Source organism: Scomber japonicus, chromosome 11, assembly GCF_027409825.1.
Source record: "Scomber japonicus isolate fScoJap1 chromosome 11, fScoJap1.pri, whole genome shotgun sequence".
Lineage (NCBI taxonomy): Eukaryota > Metazoa > Chordata > Actinopteri > Scombriformes > Scombridae > Scomber > Scomber japonicus.
In genome coordinates this window covers 27,567,608-27,584,815 of record NC_070588.1, presented here as the reverse complement: position 1 = coordinate 27,584,815, position 17,208 = coordinate 27,567,608, and the positions used below count along the sequence as shown (strand labels likewise).

At 39.2% G+C, this 17,208-nt stretch overlaps 1 protein-coding gene across 2 annotated transcripts in view; it reads right to left on the bottom strand.

Moving 5' to 3' along the window:
- The window catches only part of LOC128367725 (radixin), a 43,390-nt gene that overhangs the window by 15,624 nt on the left and 10,558 nt on the right, over nt 1-17,208 (bottom strand). The window contains exons 2-3 of one of the 2 annotated variants that reach the window (XM_053328340.1): nt 17,094-17,194; nt 1,309-1,392 (exon numbers count right to left, since the gene is read on the bottom strand). In XM_053328340.1, the coding sequence (XP_053184315.1) occupies nt 1,309-1,392; nt 17,094-17,105 (96 nt within the window). In that variant the 5' untranslated portion in view covers nt 17,106-17,194. Of the gene's footprint in view, nt 1-1,308; nt 1,393-8,650; nt 8,762-17,093; nt 17,195-17,208 lie in introns of those variants that run through there. The other variant, XM_053328339.1, reaches the window with a different exon arrangement.

Genomic DNA, 17,208 nt, shown 5'->3' with positions numbered 1-17,208 from the left:
GAGAGAGAGAGAGAGAGAGAGAGAGAGAGAGAGAGAGAGAGAGAGAGAGAGAGAGAGAGAGAGAGAGAGAGAGAGAGAGAGAGAGAGAGAGAGAGAGAGAGAGAGAGAGAGAGAGAGAGAGAGAAAAAAAATAATGTCTTTAACAACAGGAAGTAAGCATCAGTTGAGTGTGTGAGTGTATGTGTGTATTAATGTATCAATGTCTGAGAGGGGAAAGGTATACATTTATGTGTGTGTGCATGTGTGTGTGTGTGTGTGTGTTTATGGGAAAACAGTAGTTGACTCAGCATTAGCTCCAACCTTGGCCTCTTTCCAGTGCCACACACACACACACACACACACACACACACACACACACACACACTTTAAAACAGTTCAATCTCAATCTCTGTCAAACGTAGCCAATGATTTATCAATCACTATTAAAAAAAAAGCAACACTCACATAGTTTATATCACTACACTTGGCATCATGGAGACATAAATACTGCAAACTACAAACTGTAATAACTGCTATTTCTCATTCTGGATGATCAATTCTCAGTTTGACACATTTCCCATTTTATAGAGCACTGAGAAGACTCTCTGTTCTTGTGTAGCCTCATTTCGTGATTTAATGTGATACGACAGAGGTATTGTTACATGCACTTTCTTCTGTAGCCTTAAGAGCTTTTTCCATGATTTCATCTCCTAAAAAGCACAAAGCAGGCAAGAGAGCAACAACAAAAAACAGCAAAGAGAATCTCTTTTCTTTTGTGTTCCTCCTCCAGCATCATCACAACCACAAAACACATTTACAGCCTGACATGAAACAACGCTGAAAGCTGCCCTTTCACTCCCCGGACGGTATGTGCACACACACACACACACACACACGCACGCACACAAAAACAATCATACATACATCCACTGTCTCCCAGTTTAGACAAAGACAGCTCTTGTCTGTCATTTCTGTACAACCCAAATCCAGCCACGCTCTTACTGGCACACACACGCACACGCACACACACACACACACACACACACACACACACACACACACACACACACACACATCCAGAACTGCATTTCATTTGTAATCAACAACAAACAACGAGATTCTTTGGACAGGTCACAGAGTTGACAAAATTTGAATTTTGGCTCTGCTCCCGTCTAGCGATGGATTTTTCACACCCTTCCAGCTGGTGGACAAGTTTTGTTCCCCAAGCTCATGAACAACATACTGTGTGTGTGTGTGTGTGTGTGTGTGTGTGTGTGTGTGTGTGTGTGTGTGTGTGTGTGTGTGTGTGTGTGTGTGTGTGTGTGTTACCTGGTCAAAGAGCTGTTTGCCTGTCGTGTTGGGCTGGATGGCAAACTCCAGCTCAGCGTCCATGGTGGTGACGCGCACGTTGATCTGGAAAACACAAAGAAATCATCAGGTTTAAAAAAGATACTGTAATATTGATTCTGCTACACTCCTATGACTTCAATCATTTGTGACATATCCTATATTATATTCAAGTTTCCTGGAGATTTTGACATTTTTTGACTTCACCTGACTGGAAAAGAAAATTCCACGTGACATCACAGCAGATGCAAGACAGGGTGGAAAGTTGTAAGAATGCTGACTGTGCAGAAGATCATCTAAAACAGGTTTTTATCATCCTTTATTTACTCTCAGAGAGGTTTGTGTTGTTTGCAGTGTCTCTTAAAACAAAAAGTCAAGGCCAGTATGTCAAAAGTAAGCTTTTACAAATAAAATGAAGAATAAATGTCACACCAATGTAGTCCACGTGATCCTAAACCTAGACTAAAATTATATTGTTAGACTTGACACACACCATCCCCTGTACTCTGCTCTCTACAGTGATATTTCACTATTTGTAATCAAGGATATGAAAGTCATTACACTGCTGCACTCGCTGCGGGGGCGTCTGCTGAATGTCAAAAATGTAAAAGCAGATCAGTGAGGTTTGGTATGCAGCATGCAAACATGATACAGCAGAGAAGTCACATATATGTATATGATGATCCGTTATGAACCCGGTGAACTTATTCATATATATATCAAAAGGAACATGGAGTGAACTGGATGGAATTTGTACAGGAGGTATTAAAATGGGAGAGGTCACATCAGAGAAAAAGAGTGCAAATACAAGACTAAGGGCCAAATCTGCACAGGCAGCATTCTCACAATTACTTCTCTAGTATGTTGCATCTATAACATACTATGTAATGTCCATCAGAAAAGGCTACAGATATTAATGTGACCCAGGCAGGTCTGAAACAATAGTGTTTTTCAGTTGTCACTGAATGAATCCAGGATTTCACAGAAACATCAGAGCTGATGTTCTGTTTGTTGTCCACAGCTGGCTGCAGTTCACACAGCAACTGAAATGATAGTAGGAAAGAAGCTGTGCACATGTACACACATAGCAAAGCAGTAACTTCATTAACACCGGACCGTTGAGGATCTGACGGTAATTAATGTTCTGTGTTCTGTGTACACATCTACACAGGTCAACTGTAACACTCAGATTCAGGTTTATACGGTGGGACTGTCTGTAGTAAAGCAGAACTTAGGAATGAATCCTGAGCTCCATAAGCATTGTCAGGATATTTTTATTTGTAAGTAGCTAAAAGGCCGAGATTTGGGCCAAAGGTACAGACAGGATTGGTCAAGTGGCAAGGACAGGAAGGCGGTCAAAGGCACACTTCACCTCTATTCCTTTCTGTTTTCAGCAGTGACCTCACACCCACACATACCCCTTTTCCACCAAAGCAGTTCCAGTGCTGGTTTGGGGCCAGTGCTTAATTTGGAACCGGTTTTCCTGTTTTGACACACAAAGAAATGGCTCTCCGCCAGAAAAAACGGTTCCAAAGTGGCACCAGTTCTATGCTGGACTAGAAGAACCAACCGCTTACGTCAGGGGGCAACCACAACAAACAAGACCACGTGAAGCGTGTTTGGATGCCAATGAAGCCTTGTACAGCCAGGAGCAGGAGCAACAACTGTACAAACGTATAGTCTGCCATTGTTGCTGCTTCTTCTTCTTTGTATTGTTATTGCTTCGAAGTTGGCGCCAGTGTTTATGGGAAAGCAACGATGTAACTGATGTATACAATGATGTAATGACATGGCCCCCCTAACAGTGTCTTCGCTCTAAGTTAGAGAACGAAAAATTGTTGTGATATACGATGAACAATGTCAACAGTGAGTGCTCCGTCTGTGTGTGTCTGTGCATCTATTAGCACGTTTAACAGGGCAACAGTAACAGTGTTAGCATGTTTAGCAGAGCAGCAGCAACAGTGAGTGCTCAGTCTGTGTATCTATTAGCATGTTTAGCAGAGCAGCAGCAACAGTGAGTGCTCTGTCTAGGATTTTAATATATAGAACGCTAATGTGAAGCTAGAGAATAATATAAAAACCCTTTAAAAAGTGGTGCTGAGACTGCTGTGAAGAAATTTTGACGGTTAGCGGGGAAAAAAAGCAAACTTGGAAAGGAGTAGAGCCATAAGACCTACTGTGACCCTCTATTGGTGGGCCGACCTGTGCCAAGTGTGTGTCTGTGTGTCCTCTTATCGGCCTTCTATAAATACTCTTCGCACATAGCGGATGGACACACACACACCCACACAAACACACACCCTCTGTATTACAGCCTGTGTCCATGTAAGGCGCAGGCTGTTTATGCTGCTCATCCCTCTGCCAGGAAGCTACAGAGAGGAGTTTGTTTTCACTTCACTCTAATGAGAGAACATCATTAGGGGAACTCTACTTAGCCTTTCCAGCTGCCTAACCTTAACCACTTATTAACCATAATTAAATTCCAGAACTTCTGACGCATGTATCTTTACTGTAATATCACAATAAACTGTATGTGACACATGAGACAAAAGATGTGAATACCTATTTAGAGGAACTATGAAGAGTGTTACTACATTACTACCACTGCCTCTTCAGGGTCTTCTAGCCATTTGCACTTCATCTTTGCACTGACAGATTGAAAGCAACCACAACAATTATTTTGTGGTTCATGAACTCTAGGTCTGTCACATCATCATGTCTGGACTTATCGTATGATACATCGACATGACCTTAATCATTTTGTTCACCTCAGTATTGCCACACTTCACATTAGCAGCTAAGAGGTTATTCATGTCACATTGTCTAAGCGAGTAGTGTCCTCCATTTCTCACTGTGTACGTCCTGAGTGGAGACTGCAGAAGCGAGCGGTGCAGCTTAATTAAAGGTAAATAACCCATAATGATAGCCTGCACACACTCTCCAATCCCACCCCTGCCCTCTTTGCATTATTATGCTACTATTTCATCATTATATCAGTGGTATAAACTGATCTTCAAATGACAATATCATTTATCATGATTTTTTTTCTAAGACAATATATTGTCCAATAAAAGTAGTTATCATGACAGATCTAATGAGGTTTCTTGGTTAAGTGAAAGTGTTTAAATCCATTGTTTTTCTTTTTTTGTCTTTGTTAGCCACACTACCCTTTCAGTCATATATGTACATTTTCTTTCTATTGCACATAGTATATTCCTGTACTGTATAATATCAAATCAGCGTACTCACATGGGAAATCTAACTTTAACTTTTAAACCTCACACTTTTAAATCAAAGTATTTATTTATGTATACATTTATTCAATTATGGAATGAAATATGAATGAATTTTCAACTATACATCATGAAAACATGAGTATTTATGCAATAGTACATAATGTGAATGCTAATTTATATCAGTAAGATAGAGGTAATGAATAAACCCATCTCAGCCTTTTCTTCCTGTACATTTTACAGGATATTTTTTTATGCTTTAAAAAAAAAAAAAAGATAACTTGTGCAAATAAACTGAACTCAAATAGGAGCTGAACTATAAATTATTCATAATGATAATAAAATGAACATTTTCTTGCCACTGGGAGGGCAGCAGAGAGGTGCAGTGGAGTGCTGCTCAGCAGTAAAGTTAAGAAAAACAGTCACCAGAAGGTAGCTGCTGTAGAAAGGGATTCTGGGAGTTTATGCAGCCTACCATAACTTACAGAAGCAAATATTAGCATCTGTAAACTTTATTCAGGAGAGCTGCCACAACAACATCTGTGCCATTTTTGAAGTGCAAGTTAAATATTCATGGAAGTTATCAGTACAAGGGTAATGAAATGTGTGTGTGTGTGTGTGTGTGTGTGTGTGTGTGTGTGTGTGTGTGTGTGTGTGTGTGTGTGTGTGTGTGTGTGTGTGTGTGTCCCTATCACTTCCCAATAGAACTCCAACACATTACACTGCACTGAGGTGTTCTGTGCTGCAGTAAGCAGACCCAGCTGCAGTGAAACCAACCAATTCTGTCCTCAAGTAACCCCCGACAGAGAGCGAGAGACCCATACAGAGGATGGCAGGAGGTAACAATGGTACTGTAACAACCGGTAACCTGCCGTAGAGATAAAACTGCAGCGTCAGTCGGGTGTGTGCGTGTGTGTGTGTGTGAGAGAGAGAGAGACAGACAAAGACAGACAGATAACGCCTGAAGTGAAAACAGTGCATCAATCATAAGATAGCAGCAGTCAGACTACAGAAGACCCTCAGACAGCTCTACTGACCTGAAAGATATATGCAATGACTACACACACACACACACACACACACACACACACACAAATGCAGACAAAAGGGAAAGCAATCTACCCCCCAGCCTGCCCTCTGTACAGACACACACACACACACACACCATACAGACACAGACACACACACACACACGCATATCATACAGACACAGACAAGATCTTGCAGGCAAATCCTTTAAAGTCGATTAATAAATAGTTGTGACTAAGATTAAAGATTTCTGGCATTTCACTATTCACTACATACAAACTCACCGTACATATATCTACACACTAATTCTGTTCTGAGCATTCTTCACACAGACTCATTTTTGTCTTGTAGAGCACAATGCTGTCATCTGATAGAGACAGACATAGAAAACTAACACACTGAGGAGACTGTCCTTTGTTCACTATGTTCACATGTAAGGGTCACCTGATTATTATGCTTGAGTTATTGAAATGTCCGTATAGGGCTGCAAAATTCCTTTAAATATAAAGGTTTTTTAAATTAATTGTTTAATTTAGTCTTAAAGGTAGCAAAAACATCATTGTCTCTCTGAGCTCAGTGTGATGTCATAAAATGTCTTGTTTTGTCTAAAACCCACATTTTTTAAATTCATTTCATGAGATCACAGAGACCATTTCAATAGATCTGTCATGATAACTACTTTTATTGGACGATATATTGTCTCAGAAATAATCGCAACAAAAGATATTATTGTCATTTGAAGATCATTTTCTACCACTAATATAATGATAATATAATATCATAGTAATGCATATATAGTCATGATGATGTTGATAATAACGTTATCGTTGTACGATAAGTCAATAACGTAATAATTGTGACACGCCTGGAACTAGTAAATGGTTGGAGTTTTTCTAGATAAATGACTAAATGATTAGTTTATTACCAAAACTGCATATTAAATGTAGAATCTTTTTTTTGTTGTCAGTCGATGAATTCTGATTAATTCATCAACATGTAATAACGTGTGTGCGTGCATGCGTGTGTGTGTGTTCTGGTATTTGTTTAAATCACAATTTCATTTAATCAGTGAGGTATACACAAACTATCTTCTGTGTGTGTGTGTGTGTGTGTGTGTGTGTGTGTGTGTGTGTGTGTGTGTGTGTGTGTGTGTATGTGTGTGTGTGTGTGTGACATCTGCGTATGGGTGTAGAAATGTATGTTCTGCATTTGTACACCACCACAGTATTTGTACAGCAGATGTATGGGAACACAACCACATGGTGGTGTGTGTCCTGTATGTGTGTGTATGTGTGTGTCTGTGTGTGTGTGACATCTGCGTATGGGATCGCAGCCGTATGTTAGCCTTATATGTACAGTACCTACAATATGCACACACAATATGGCATCTTTCTGTATGTGCATCATTGTATCCCATGTGTCTCTCTATCTCTCTCTCTGTTCTGACTGTTAAGGTTTCCACAGCAACCGCCCTTGGGGCAGATTTTAATGCAATTTCCTTAAAAGCCTTTTGGACATCCTAATGAGGGATTTAAACACTTGACAGGGTGACCCACAGAGGATTGACCTAACCCTAACCCTCTCAAGGTGAGATACAAGCCAGACAGTTCAACAGAGAGAAAACAGCCAAACAGGAGACAATAAGAACACAACTACAGTTCAATTAGTAAGGGCTGCAGGTTATGTCAGTCCAAGGTGTCATCTTTAAATTGCTTGTTCAATCAACAGACTTAAATCTAAAGATATTCAATTTACTGTCATCGATGACCAAGAAAACCACCAAATATTCACATTTGAGAAGGTGAAACCACTGAAAATGTGGAATTTTTGCTCAGAAAGTTAACTTACAAGATTAATCAATTACAGAAATGGTTGCAGAATAAACGTCTGTCTAACAGCTAATTGATCAGTTGATCTATTTTTCTGATTAAGTGATGAAAAAATAAGGGGAAAATACACTGGAAATGTGCACTGGTCCCAAATAAATAACTGTCCCATGACTAAATGTGTTGCCAACCCCTGCCAACGCACAGACCTTCACTTTAGATTCGAACCATGATTCAATTAAGGCTGAGTTACAAATAAATGTCTATAAAATGATGGGCATAATTACATATTGGATATTAACTCTCTACGGAACAGCAAGAAAGTGTTGGGGGGAAAAAGAAGACAGAATATACAATCTCCATAGATTATTTATTGCTGTGTTATAGATATGGCATTTTGTAGCATTATCAAGTCATACCAAATCATAGTTACTTTTAATTAAGGGTGGCCAGAGCAAAAAAGCAAAAAACAATAGTTGAGAAATGGACATAGCCGGCACAGGCACAGCTATTCTATGTGTGTGTGTGTGTGTGTGTGTGTGTGTGTGTGTGTGTGTGTGTGTGTGCTGCACAAAGATACAGAATGCCAGCAACATGTCTTCCAACTGATAGCTGCTGAACGTTAACAGATAAAGCGGGCGGTCTCAACCTGTCCACTGACCACAATACTTTGTCTTTCTGTTACTCTGCATTAACTGCTGCTGTTGCTTGTTAAACATAAAATGTGTCCCACTTATTAAATATCTTTTCATGTTGCACAGAGAACCTCTCTAGATCTCCTTTCTCCTCAGATACACAAGAGAAAAATGCAATTATTATTATTTGTGCTAGTCATAAGAAATACTTTAATATAACTACTGCTAATATTGCATGGTTAAAAAATACAAAATGGGCCATTAGCAGATATTTTTTCCCCACATGACCCAATAACTCCTTCCTGTTGAAGCTAACTTCAGGCTGCTTCCTGTGAAGAGCCTCCACATGCTGTGAAATCATTTAACTGAATTCTGAATTCAATGTTGTTTGGCATGTGTAAGGCAATACCAACAACAACAAAAAAGGAGGAAAAGATCACCTCCAGATAAAAATACTCAGCTGGGAACAATGATATGTATCCGATATGGTTTTTCCACAAAAAAGTATAATTACCACTTTAAAATCCTTAAAATGACATTTACCCTTTCTCTCTCATTAAAATTCTAGTCATGCTTTTCATTCATTTTCCATACAGCTTACCATCGAGAGAGTCGCATGTGGGAGATGGAGCCAATCCCAGTGGACATTGTGCACGTGGCGGAGTACACCCTGGACAGGTCGCCAGTCCATCTCAGGGTTAGCATATAGTAGACAAACAACCATTCACACTTATGAGCAATTTAGACTGTCCCAGTAACCTAATCTGCATGTTTTTGGTCTGTGGGAGGAACCCAGAGGACCCACCCAGAAACAGTGAGAACATGCAAACTCCACACAGAAGGGCCCCCAGCCGTATCATACACAGAAACCTTCCTGCTGTGCTAACCACTGCACCACCATGCCACCATTAAAGTTCTAAAATCTATAATTGACTAATCTATAAATGATTAATATTACAAATTCACAACTGGGCAAAAGATGTCTCTTATAATTCACTGTAAAGTCCATTTTCAGTGTTAGGGTTAGGGTTAGGGTTGGAAGCTTCAAGTTTCTACATCACACTTGTGTAAAATGAACATTGGACCAGGATTGGCTTTCAAATGAGTCACAAATCATACTCATAGACCCACCACTAAAAATCTGATTGTCAATGAGCACATAGAAACTTTCCTCCTTCATTAGATGAATGTGAAAACAAACTTCCAAAAATCTGCTCATACATCATTCTGCACAATGAAGGTCTAACATTCAACCGTAGGAACGAGAAGAAAAACACAATTCTGAGTGGAGGGGGATCTTTAAAGTTAATAGAAACTATGATTAAATAAATAGAATTCAATGTGTCTTCCTTGCTCACACATTAGAGCAGCAGCAGGATTCTCCACTGCCTCTAGTGGCCACAATGTATGTTGCCATACAGCTCATTAAAACAATACTCATGTTTACAGCACACAGCTTGTTGCAAATCACACTGCCTTTTTTCTACTTTACACCTTGCTCTAGGTTGCCATGACGAGTTATTTCTAAGATTATAGACAATATATCCTAAACATAGAAAGAATAATCAGAAACAGCTTGAATCTACCCCGCAGCTTCCATATATTCAATAGAGATTAGAAATCATGTAGCAGAATGTTATTGTAATTAATATACAAGACAAGAACTGGGTTATGATTACAATGTTATGTTGGAATGTCTGTGTAACTTGGGATTTTGCGAAGCGATGCTTGCCAAATCTTCGCTTGTGAGACTCTAGGGGGAAAACAGAGTATGCGTGTCAGTGTCGGTTTAGTTGGCTTCGTTTGCCAGCCTCCTCCGGTATCTCCACGTTATTCATAACAAGTAGTGACAGCTAAATAGTAGGCTAGTGTGTGCAGGCAGAGGCTGCCCACGCAATGCAGCACACCTGTTGACTTGTGTTTGTGTGTGTAAGAAGGAGAGAGAGAGAGAGAGGGAAAGAGGGAGAGAGGGAGAGAAAGATTCAGACAGCCATAATTAAAAGCTGTATGTTGCTAAGCTGGTTAACAGAGGCTTTAAAGGCAATCAGGGCCACACTGCCTTCTTCACCTCTCCTTTTCCGTTTTACGTCGCCATGCACGCTTTCCACTCATCCACTTAACGTTTCCTCTCTGACACTTTTCCACCTCCTCCGTTGCTCTTTCACTCTCTCCGCCGCAACTTTTTTCCACTCAGATTCTTCCTCTCTGCTTCAATTCTTTCCTTTTCCAAACCCACTTATCTTTAGGTTCTTTCATATATTCATCAGTCATATTTTATGTTTATTCAACGCTGGATCATACATCTTTTTCTGTTTGAGGATATATGAGAGATAATCCATCCATCAGTGCTGCGTCAGGCCTCCTAGTTGGTCCTCCAACTGATGCTTTTCAAAGCATAAATTATAAGCATTACATGGCTATCTGAGTTATGGGCTGATATGGACTGGAGTAAGAGGAGTCAGCGGTACCAAAGTCATTATTTTAAACATATGGCAGCCTTATCTATGATATGACATATGAACCCATGTTGTTACAGCCTCTTTTTATCAAAGTATTTGCCTTTAAATGCAATCATCATACGCAGTTGTGCCCTACTGTAAATGAATAATTGTTTCCATTACTGATTAAACTCTCGCTGTTTAATTAATCAATAAATTGCTAAGTCTGTGAAAAAGTGAAAAATGCCTATTACATGCTAACATGTGAGAGGATGGAACCACATATTTTGCTTAAATCAATGAAATCAATGAAAACACGTGACCATTAACTTTCTGTCAATTGACTGAACGTGTAATTATTCACATCATAATATATGTTATTTAAGTGTGTACCCTACATGGCCTGAAGTATGTAGAAGCTTCAACATTGCTTCCATACTAGATGTGATAGTTTCAAAAACCACATGCATTTAACTTCTGCTGTAACAGCTTCCTCTCTTGTGGGAAGGTTTTTATCAAGATTTTGTTAACTGACTACAGGAATTTGCTTCAGTTCAGCCACAAGAGCATCACGCACGCTGGGTGATAAGCCCTGAATCACAGTTGGCCTTCTAGTCTGGTGTCGCATGGGGTTAAGTTCAGGGCTCAAGTTCAGGCCATTCAAGTCTTTTCACACCAAACTCTTTTATTATAGACCTCAATTTATGCACAGGAACATAGTCAAGTTTCTTTAATCAAAAACAGCATGGTGTGCTTGAAAAGTTCTTCCAGAGCTGAAGAAAACCAGACAAAAAGCACAGTACCTCCACACACTTTTGGTAATATAGAGTACCTCTATAAATCGTTTAACTATAAAAGATACTGAGTGCAGCCTGAGGCAATAATGTTAATGTTTTATCCGAATTTAATAAAGGCAATAGAGCATTTTTTAAATACATTCCAATAAAGCAGTGGCTTGAATTTAGTGGAGGATAGTAACAGAGGCGTGGGTGGGAGTGGTGAACTTCACACCCTCCCTCTAATTAGATTTAGTGACTTGGATAATTCCCATTATATAAATGAAAATGACCCTCTGAAATATTTAAAGCCTCCAGCACAGGCCTGCAGCCCCCCTCCCTGCCCCCTTTTACCAGCCCAAGGCCCCCAGGGACACCATCACCAGGAGGGGCAACATGTGCAAAACGCAGAGATAAATCAATAATGTACGATATCCCACCACATCTCACACTGGGGATTAACAGGCCTGATGCACGCTTAAATACACACGCAAAACTGTCGCTCAATAACATGATTTCCATTTAAGAAAAAAGTACAAACACACATTTAACATTCCTCTTACAGAAACACACACGCTCAGAATTTCAAACAGTGGTCTATTATGTGAAACGTGCAGACACACATCTATACTCACACACACACATACACTCATTCACCACTGGGGAAACACTGACCTAAATCAATATGTCTTTATAATGATTCTCAAGCAACACTTAACATGATGAGTAGAACGATTTTTTTCTGTATGTTCTATGTGTTTGCTTGTCCTTTCATCTTCCCATGTCTCCTTTCTTTGTTCTTCTCCCTTTCAAAATGACTGAATGTAAAATACTGTAATACTACCTTGATTGAACACCAAAGGATCAGGAGAATATGTGAAAAGGACAATACTTCTGGTTGTGTTCAAAGCCTCTGTTTATGTCTGTAGGCATGGATTGCCAATCAGCAAGATAATTGATCGTTACTAGCATCAAGGGTGTTGTTTAGTGCCTCATCCTGACATCTGACCTTCCTGTGGAGAACAAGATTTCCTACAGCTGTTGAGTAAACCAAACCACACATTTAGATTTAACTGTTCACTGTCTTGAGGGCTTATTATACATTATGTTATGAATACTAGGGCTAGGTATCAATACTCAGTCGATATCTCAAAAGGTATCGACCAAAATAAATCGACACCAAGTAGTATCGAAATGTCTCCTGTCAAATGCTACATATTTTAAAAAATGTGAAAACTCTACTGGTGATGGTGATGACAACATTATGACCATTAGTTTCCGAAATTCTGAATTTTCTGCTCACTACTGAATGAAGTAGAGTGTTTATTATATACTGTAGGGAGAAGTGAAATAGTGAATAAGGACAGAGCCAATGAGTACTGACAAACTCCATGAATGTAGCTTTTTACAGTATTAATACATATCATTTGATTTAGTTCCTATCAACATGTTTATTGTATTGGAGTAACACTGACACGTTCCTCTACCCATTCATATACAGATATTTATGTTGGATATGTAGTGACAATGGGATAATCCTGAAAACCCTGAAAACAAAGGGAAACCTAAAAAAAGAGGATTCAAACAGTTAACAGAGCTTTGACAGAAAATTCCCCACATGCTTGATATACAGCTTGAAAGCCCCACTATCTAATTTCACTGCTTTACAAGATAAAGTAACCTACTTACAGGTTAAAGAGACATTGTGTCTTTTAAACTGAGCATGTGTGAAATCATGTTTGACTTTTTTTTTCTTCTTTAATTGAATCAACTCCTGTTTTTTTTTTCCGGTAGCATTCCCCCTCTTGTTAGCCTCTCTATACAGAGCCCCTGTTCACCCCCGCTTTGAACTACATGAAAGAGGTGAACACTGAGGGACACCCATGTTGTGTTAGGGGTATACATGCACACAGACACACCATTAAAAAACAGCCTTGGGGAGGGTTACGATCCAGGCCAAATTCACTTTTTAATGGCCTGCCTGAGGCTAACTAGCTTGTAGCCTGTCTCGCTCTTTAGGGAGACAGACTGTTTCTGAGTGGCTCAACAGAGCAGAAAATCTTTATTGCTCTTCTGGGAGCTTCACTTGCCTCACCTGTTAAATTGTTTGTGCATTCTTTATCTGTTGTTTTGCTCTTTTGCAACAAACACGCTACAAGCTAACGCAGCCAAGCTAGTTTACGTGTTCCATATTTATCAAGCGGAGCCACTCAGCTTTAGTTCTTCATTTAAATGTATTTCGTGCCAACTTCAGCCAAAGAATGAACAGATGAAGCAGTGAAAGGGCTGATGTGTTTACAGTCCAAGCGCTAAGCTTAAGGTCAAAGTATATAGCTTAATGTAACCGGAGTGGGAGTTCCCCTCCAGGGCGGCTCTGGTGTCGTTTTTCTGGACTGGATATGAACAAAGTGCCTGTCACTCATTCCTCTCCCAAATCCTCTCCTATCCCTTTGTATGCCTTTTTTTCTCTTTCCTACATTGTGTCTCAATAATCTGTGCTCTCTCCTTCTTTTACAACTTTCTCCTTTGCTCTTAAAGGTTTGGCCTCTATCTGTCCATCCTCATGGTTCACTCCAATGGTTACTGTAGTCATTCAGGTCAATGACTTCTTTGAAATGATTTTTATCGATACAGCTGAATCACTTTATGAAAGGAAATTGCTAAATGTGATATTTTCCTTTAGCTACAGTAAATCAGACAAGCATTTGTGTAATGCCATGTTAATTTTGCCATCAAAAACTATGATGAAAAAAAGTTTGAAAACTAAACGAAAGTAGCCTTTGAAAATGAGAACCATGACAATAACAAAACGATAACAATAGACTAGACAGAATTAAATACTGTTTATTCATCGACCTGCATACATCACACACACTATATATATATATATATATATATATATATATATATATACACTCCTGATATGTAAAATTGTACCTCCTTTGCCCAAAAATATCTCTTGCTCAGAATACGATTAGTGTTAGCCACTCGCTTAGCAATGTTGCTAATAAGAAAAATTGCATTCCGTAACGTTCTGTTACCTGACAATATCATTTATAGACTAAATTCATCTAATATCAATTGTGAGTTAGACAACAAAACAGTCTGGACAAACTACGACCAAAATGCAGACTAGCACGCCAATATTTCTGAAAAGATAATGCTGTGACCAAATGTAACGCTAACGTTACTTTCAGTCAGTTAGCTATCAGAAGTATTGAGTAAATTCTAGGATTAATGACTACATTTAGCCGGTCATTCATCTAAATCTTCCTCTAGATGTTTGCTAATTAAATGTCGCCAAGTTGTCTGATAGTTTGGGAATGACAACTAAAATCAGAATCAGTGTGTCACTGTGTGTGAGCAATTTAACACTGCTTTTTCCACTAACTTTGCCATAAATGAGAACACCTGAAATTTGACTAATACATTTTCCTTAAAGTTGGATTATTTTCAATTTGCGTCAATGCAGGGGAATTTGCGCATACTTGTGTCCTTGTGTTGACTTTGTATGTAATTATTAAAATTTGCTTCACACTGTCTGAATGCACTAGACTAAAACTGAATAAAAAAAAGATGCCAAAATTAACAGCTATCAGGTGACAAGACTGCAACACCAGTTTGGGTGATTTTCGCACTTCTGTTTTAGTACATTGCTCCCTTATAGTTGAGCCCATCTGTTACCAATATTTATAACATATACAAACATTTTTGATGAGGATCCCGAAAATAACTAAAGAATTGTGACCTAGATATGTGCTCAGCATTTCAGCTCAAAACTGGACTCAACCTGTAAAGACTTTTCCTTGTTCCATCCTCCTTTATCCATTTCTATTATCCTCTAGCTTTCACTTCACCTTCCATTCACTCTTTACTTTTTCCATCACATGTCCCTCGCCTCTTTCCAGGAATTGGGCCTGGCCTAATTCCCAATTACTGAGATTGATGGACCAGGGGGCTTGATACAATCACTGGCTGGCTGTACATTCCCTGTGCTGGCAGCCAGCCTGTGTGGACTGTAAACTGCCTGCAAATACAAGCTTCCTGTCTTTTCTGTAGTTTCTACTGATCTCTTTCAATCCATTTTTTAGTTGATGGGAGAATTTGATACAGCTTCACAGAGTTGAGTTGCCTACTGTACATACAGTATGTTGCTTTTATTGACTTTTTCTACCAACTGAAGCAAATATTAATCAAAATAACTGCATCTCTGACTGTAAATAGCTCTCCTCCAAACTGTCTTATAGTTTAATAGTGTTTTTTAATTATTATATTATATTTCAGAGCATGTTTAGCTGTTAGCCTCTGTACAAATATAATAAAGAAGAATTGGACATTTCAAAACATCAATATAGGCCGATTAATAAGAGAAAAAAATACCTCTGGTTCCATACTAAGTCTTATAACTCTCTTGCTCTATACAATACAATAAAAGGTAAAAATGCTCCACGACTATCAGACTATAATGCTGTTCAGTCTGTATGTGTTTGTGTCAGAGCAACATGAAAGCTCCCAGTGTCCTTCAGTCCAAAAATAGAGCAGAGAAAGCCTTCTTTGTATTTGCTCTTTTCAATAGACAGGACATTTCCACAAAGTGACCGTCTGTTTTCCCAAAAACTCTGTGTGCTCCTGTGACACGTTACTTTTGACTGAGGGGGCCTGATGACAGACTCTGGGTTCACTGAGCAGGTATGTTGTGAAGCATCAGAACAAATGCTTTCATGCTGCACAATAACTCACTCCTAAACATTTCTCACTTATTTCTTATCGGTGCCTGAAACTCACCCTGCACCTCTCTCTTCTAAGCCAGAAACCTTAACCTCCTGAGTACAATTGAAAACAGAGTGCATTGTTTGAATGGTGCTCGACAAGAACCAGCATAAGGAAGTGTGACACAAAATTGGTGGTTGTGTGTGAACAGCCCTGAGAACAACGTGATGATTGAAGCAGTTTTAGGTTGTTCCATGAATCCATAAATGGAGCTTTTAGACTTTGGCTGCTCCTGATCAGTTTCACAAGCAACATTTTTGTGTGTGTGTGTGTGTGTGTGTGGTTAGCAAATTCAGGGGTAATTTATCTAAATATGACATGTCCAATAAAAGCGCTGCAACCTCTTGAATTGTGTTTTAACCTTTGTTTCCTCTGTGTAAAGGCTACTAGTATTCACAATGTCTGCGAGCTAATTCAGTCTCGCTTCCTCTTTGCTTACACACCTGGTGCAGATATACGCCATTCATTTGATTCAACCATTGCAAAATCTGAAATATTCACTGGTTGAAGAAGATAAATATTACCCATGAAATTAGAAAAAAGAAAACTAAAGAGTTCCTGTGCTGCAGCTCTAATTTGAAAAGACTTTACTGGCACTGTCAGCAAGCTGCTACTCAAGAGAAATGAAATGAAGCACATATGTAATGAAGATACGAAGAAGCCGATGTGCAAACTGTGATAAATATGCCAAAAAGTATGTTGATGCCATTAAATGGGATGTATTCATTTAAAGATGTAATAGCATGCAAAATGCAAAAGCAAAACAAACAACTCTAAAATGCCCACAGATGCTGCAGAGACTAGATATGAGAAAAGTAAGTTCACCATCAACATGAACTCTGTAATAGATCTGCAAATTCAGAATCATACAATAACTGTGCATTTATGGGAACAGTGCTAAAATTCTGCAATCTGATACTGAGGAATGCAACAGATAAGTAGGGAAAAGCCTTGTGGGATTAAAGTATTTCAGTATAGGCAGCAAATCTTTACATGAGGGGCACACAGGGGTGGTGGTGGTATAAATCAACCTTTAATCTGTTATATGCCAGGTACTCACTGGTTTGGGCATCTTTCTCCTCTCTCCGCCCGTCCCCTGCTGCTGAGAAAACAGAAAGAAGTCGTCCTCCGTCTTCGTGCCTCTCTCCGGGGCACCAGCACCTGACACAGAAGTG